Source organism: Hippocampus comes, unplaced genomic scaffold, assembly GCF_001891065.2.
Source record: "Hippocampus comes isolate QL1 unplaced genomic scaffold, H_comes_QL1_v1.1 scaffold158, whole genome shotgun sequence".
NCBI classification, from domain to species: domain Eukaryota; kingdom Metazoa; phylum Chordata; class Actinopteri; order Syngnathiformes; family Syngnathidae; genus Hippocampus; species Hippocampus comes.
In genome coordinates, this window is record NW_017805548.1 from 194,823 (window position 1) to 200,874 (window position 6,052).

Here is a 6,052-nt window from a genome sequence, read left to right on the forward strand (position 1 = left end):
ACTTATAATGAATTCTCTCTCTCTCTCTCTCTCTCTCTCTCTTCTCTCCTCTCTCTCTTCTCTCCTCTCTCTCTCTCTCTCTCTCTCTCTCTCTCTCTCTCTCTCTCTCTCTCCCCCCCTCTCTCTCCCCTCCCCTCTCTCTCTCTCTCTCTCTCTCTCTCTCTCTCTCTCTCTCTCTCTCTCTCTCTATATATATATATATACATGCATTTTAATTTCATTATTTACTTTATTTTTTAAGTAAAAACTTGTGTCACCAACCCGTTATGACCGGAAAAAGATAAGCATTGAGTTTAGAATTTATGAGATCATATCTAATCTCACATTTGGACATGAAACTGTGGTATTATTTCCCTCACAAGTGTTACTTCTCTTCAAACCCAAAGTGAGAAAAGGGAACTGCCACTGATGGATAGATAGTGCGTTGGCAGCTGGATGAAGCCAACACCCTCTTCTTGAAGGCATTGAGGTGAAACTGTCAGTACTTACATAACATTTAGCAACATCAAAATCGCCAACATACCAGTAATCATCTCTCAACATGCCTCAAAGTGATGCCACGAAAGTGGGACTGCTTCCACTAACCATAAGAAAACACAAATTCTGAAAGAAAAAAAAAGTAAATTCAAAAGTCTCATCACATTCACCAGTGTCAAAGTTAATGAAATATACTGATACTACACACCAAATGTGTTTCAGGAGTGAACAAAACACATCCTCTGAAGTGAACTGCTTGTCTCTCTAACCACAGCCTACAAAGATGAGACATGCCCTTCAATATTTTTCCTTTAGTTTGTACATGGCAAATGTTGGGTGATGAATACAACAAGGAGGAGGCATTCATGTGACAAAAATTATTAGTTTTATTCTCATCTCTTAGCAAAGGAAAAAAAAACATCAGCAGAATATATTGAGCTGTTTTGGAAAACATTTGTATGTTCAAAATGAACAGTAGCTATAGCCTGATATACAGCACAATGTATAACACCAACTTAACACTAATACATGTCTGAAACCTGCCTCTTACTGTATAATATACACTCAAAACACACCACATAGTCCATCCTTTCATTTCTAGTTCCACTAGCTACATTGAAAAGTAAATCTGCATCGTCATTTGTCACCCAATTGTGTGTGTAATGTGGGCCCCTAATGGGATGGTAGCTATTTCATTTCCAATCGGTGCTCCCCGCGGACTATGTGTGACGAGAACTCGTAACGGTCTCGACTGCGATGGCCACACACATTGCACTCAAGCGGGTTGCGGAAGCCGTGGCAGCCCATGTGGATAGTGAACATGACGTAGTCAAGAAAGATCACCTTGCAGTGGCTGCAGGAGTACAAGGCCCCAGGCATCCCCCCAGCTTCTCCGTCAGCCCGCACCACCTGCAAAGCTTCCAAGGGTGACAAGGGAACGGGCTGAGAGTGTGGGATCCCGTTCTGATGGTTCAGACCACCCAGTAAGTGGCCTAAGCTATACATGATAGGAGATCCCTGGAAGCCATCAGGGTTGAACGCATCCATGCTAGGAGGTTGCTGGGGGGTGTGAGGTAGACCTGGCAGGGGCAGGATCGTCTTGTGGCCGTTGGTGAGGCCAATAGGACTGATGTCATTGCGGTTTAACAGAACAGGGTACGGCCTTTGGGAGTGAGCCGGGTCACTGTCAGGGCCTGAACGCATTAATGGCTGCTGGCAGTGCACCTCAGGCCCTGGGGAGCATAAAGGAGGGTCCTGTTGGTGAACTGTGTTCCTGTTCAAGCTTAGGTCCAGACAGACACCATTGTCACCTAGATCAGCACCACAAAAACAAAGCATGCTCAAGTCAGGGAGGGGGAGGTATTTGTTTCACATCATGCCATACTTGGACCAAAGAAGTACATGCTGAGAGCAGCACTGCAAGCAGACATTTCTGAAAAATAAATAAATAAATAGGAAATCCTCAAGGGTTCACATGAGGTTTGAGCAGACGGGAAAGATACCCAGCGTCAGCTCAACAAAAGAGGACCTCACACAGAAAAGAGAGCACACAAGGTTCGCAGGTCAAAAGATTTAAGAATCCAGAGGAAGCAGTTGTGCTTGGAGGCATAGAGAGATAGAGAGTTGATAGGAAACAGACATCTCAGACATGGGCCTCAATTGCAGCTGTGCTACAGACAGAGAGGCACCTGCTCACGTTTTTTGCCTCCCGCCTTTTTCTCTCCCTGCGGTTGAAGTCATTACTTTGCTTTTCCCCCTGTGGTTGTCATATTGAAAGATCGCACTTCATTTGTCAAGCCGATGAAGACATTTGGAGGTGTTGTGGCCATAAACTCTCATGCACGCAGGCAGCTTTAAACTCGATTGTGCAACCCTGTGTTTTGTGCAACAAAGGAGAGCAAGCAACCCAAAACGGTTGTGTGAGTATAAACATACAAGCTTTCCAGGTCAGCCATTTACTGAAATTGTGATCATTTTATTTTCATGAATAACTCATGTGTTCCAGTTCATTTGAATCGAAATATACCAAGTTAGTAAGTCAACGCATTCATTAACTTTTTGCCCTTTGCACTGATTTACACTCATCTGTAGATGGTTACCGGTGCCCACCTATGACACAGTCGGTGCTGAGAATTGAGGGAGGCTGAGACAACTCTGTGGGGCTCCTGGCAAGACACGGAGGCCGGCAACAGACAGGCAAACAAACAAGTAGCTCAGACCAAAAAAAAAAAAAAAAAATTGAAATGCTGTAAAAGCTCACTAAAAACTACGTTTTATGGACAAAGCACATGGCTGTTAGGAACTGAAAGGGGAAATCATACAATAATAAAATAAATAATGAAACAAATAATTAAAATTGAATTCCATTAATGTGGTCCAGTCCAACCTTTGATTGATTTAACAATTGGATCACTCGATGTAGCTCATTACCCATGTCCATAAGAGTGTAGCGTAAAGGCACACATAAAAGCACAAATATCACATGACAATAGATTTTAAAAAGAGAACCTCAGAGCGTAGCGTTAAGTGTTGAAACTAATTTAAAGAAACCGGTCGGCAGGTAGACATTAAATGGAAATGTGTCATATCCATTTTTTAAAAGTCAGTCGGTGTGGACAGCATCTCACTGCAAAAATTGTATCGTTTGTTAGTTGTGAAGAGGGTACTTACCTGTAAACTTCTGCGGCATGGAACTCTTGCGTTTGGCTACATTTGTGGCGAGCCTGTCAAGTAGCAGAGCACGCTCGGTGCCCATCTGAGTCCTTGATGGGTGACTTGCGTCTGCCTCACACAATCAGAACAAGAGGCTTAGTGGTAGAATAGAGTAAGAACTAAAAGCAGGAAATGAATAAAGTTGTTTTTTTTTAAGAGACACAAAAAAATAAAATAAAATAATGAAACGTGTACAAATATCCACTTTCCTGCCTACCTTGGATGTAAAAAGTGAGCGAATCACACCTCAGCAGCTTGAGGCAAAGGAAGTACAAGATATTGATGTAAGATCAAAAGTTATTTTGACCTTACTTCCTGGTGCATGCATGCTTTACCAACGCAGGATGAGGATGTACTTCCTCACCACTAATACACTATCAGGCGTAAACGTATGACATTTGGTGACCACAGTAGGCACAAAACTGTCTGTGTGGTGCTGTGTGCTCCTATTAGAATGCAAAGGCATTTTGTTGGTTTGTGGGAGCTGCATGAAACATTTGCCCTACATAACTAGCTCCCCTGTGCGACTGCAGGGAGGGGAAGTGGTCTCTTAAGCAGCAGGTCACCACACCACAGCATACATAACCTATTTTGCTGTATTGAAGGGCCAGCACCTATAAAATGAAATAATTTACCAGCCTGTAAAAACAAGATATACAGCATAATCAATATCAGCTTTATACTAGGTGCAGTTATTGTTTGACTCAGCTAACGGCACAGCTAGTGTGTTGTCTACAGCAGGGGTCCCCAACCTTTATTGTCTCACGGACCGGTTTAATGTCAGACAATATTGTAATATCTGTTTCTTGTATTTGTGTGACGTCATAGAGAGAGGAGGAGCCAGGTTGGGGGAATATTGGCTCCGGCAGGTAGTCTGAGTGTGGAGCGCATGGGCGTGAGTTGTGGCTAACAGCAACTCCTATGAATGTGTGTGTTATTGATCTTTTTGTTAATTAAAAAAACGACAGATTACGACAGCGACTGCGTGCATCCTTCTTTCCGCATTGAAGGGCATTACAATATTTTCAGGGACCGGCCTTTAAAGGCCAGATAAATACAACAAAATAGTATGACATGACCGGCATGAAAAGTGTGGTATTTTCGAAACATAATAATAAACACAAATCATGACACGAAGAACGTCCTATCTGGCCGCAACACACTCTGGTCGCTATGGTAATGTATACACGTGCCTTCAAAATAAGATAGACCGAAAATACAACGTGCATGAAAAATATGACTCACCATCGCCGCATATTCTGCAGATTGGTCTTGGTGCGTGGGAATCTCCCGTTGTGATCAATCCGTATTTTAAATAGGACTCCTGACACTGTCTATTAAATGTAGCCTTCTTTTTCTTGAAAGTCGTAGGCTCCTCCTCTGTCTCCTGGCTGGGCCTTTCCCCTTTCCCAAAGAAACTTTCCAAAGACCTTTGTTTTTTACTCATTTTGCTAGCTCCTGGGTTTCATTTTAGAGGTAACCTATCAGGTGACTGAGAAGCGCGCCTTCACCTGCGTCAAGAGTGACATATTGTACACGGATGTAACAGAGGATCCGGTAATTTTTTTCAAAATAAAAAAAATCTTTCAGATTCAGAAATGAATAAAACGGAAGTAATGTAAGTTATGTATTTTCTCTGTGCGGCCCGGTACCAAATGACCCACAGACCGATACCGATCCGCGGCCCAGGGGTTGGGGACCTCTGGTCAACAGTGATGTGAAGTACCTTTGGATGGAGGAGAATGTCTATTGAGATGGACGATAGATGCACAATAGCTTCTCACCTTTCTCAGCAGGTGCTTTAGAGTGAACGTACACGTGGCACCTCTCTCTGTGCTCTTCGAGGGAGCTGCGCTGCTTGTAACTGCGACTGCAGAGGTTGCACTTGAAGGGCTTCTCTACTGTGGGCAGGACATTTAAACTCAGGGATGAGGGTTTTTTTCCCCCCCAACATAAACAGCACTCAAACCCAAACCGGAATAGGTCACAAATGGTATAGAAAATGGATGACTAAACAATAGAGAATATATTTGCAGAAACCAAACATTTCCTGAAAGCTGATGATGCGCAACATACCAGAAGGTGAAGCACATGAAGTGAAAGTGATAGTTTTCAGAGGTGAATGAGTTACAGTCATGTGTGATGTGTGTACAGTAATTATGCAAAGCGGGTTTTTACTGGAAAAGCTGTGCAGCCGCAGCAGAAATCATGCGTACGGGTTTAAGACAAGGCAAGACACAGGTGCATACAATGTCAGTGCACAGCATTCTCTCAACTGAGTGTGTATGTGGCTGGCTGGTACCAGAATGGGTGCGCAGGTGCCCGCTCAGGGCGTCACGTCGGCGGCAAGCATAGCTGCACATGGGACATTTGAAAGGCTTCTCCCCAGAGTGGAGTTTGATGTGGCGAAGCAGATTTCCTTTCTGAGTAAAGGAAGCTCCACACTGAGCACAGTGGAATGGTCTCTCACCTGGGAGGGATGAAAGCCATTAAATATTTTCCAGAATTTTGTGTATATTTCGTTTTTTTTTTTAACTGTGCAGAAATTTAAATGACTGTGGACCTCTATTGAATACCACACACAGGTGATTTGTTTGGAACATACTTAAGCGAAGTAACCAAACTTCTTCTGGCCAGATGGCAACACTTCACGTCTTCCTTTTATGACTGTTTATGACTTGCAAAAAAACCCTATCAATAGCCCACCATCTTTGAAAAGGGAACAAAGCACCATCCACAGTCATTGTCAGAAACTCTCAAACTGTTTTCTCACATGGCTGAATATATATATATATATATATATATATATATATATTCAGCCATGTGAGAAATATATATATACAGTGGCGGGCCCTCAGGGCCA

General features: G+C 43.1%; 1 protein-coding gene across 3 annotated transcripts in view; it reads right to left on the bottom strand.

Moving 5' to 3' along the window:
- Positions 1–843: 843 nt before the first annotated feature.
- LOC109521731 (zinc finger protein Aiolos-like) overlaps positions 844–6,052 on the bottom strand; it is a 12,839-nt gene continuing 7,630 nt past the window's right edge. For 2 of the 3 annotated variants that reach the window (XM_019879760.1, XM_019879761.1), the window contains 4 exons: positions 5,492–5,659; positions 4,974–5,090; positions 3,148–3,258; positions 844–1,787 (listed from right to left, as the gene is read on the bottom strand). In XM_019879760.1, the coding sequence (XP_019735319.1) occupies positions 1,165–1,787; positions 3,148–3,258; positions 4,974–5,090; positions 5,492–5,659 (1,019 nt within the window). In that variant the 3' untranslated portion in view covers positions 844–1,164. The remainder of the gene's footprint in view (positions 1,788–3,147; positions 3,259–4,973; positions 5,091–5,491; positions 5,660–6,052) is intronic. The other variant, XM_019879762.1, reaches the window with a different exon arrangement.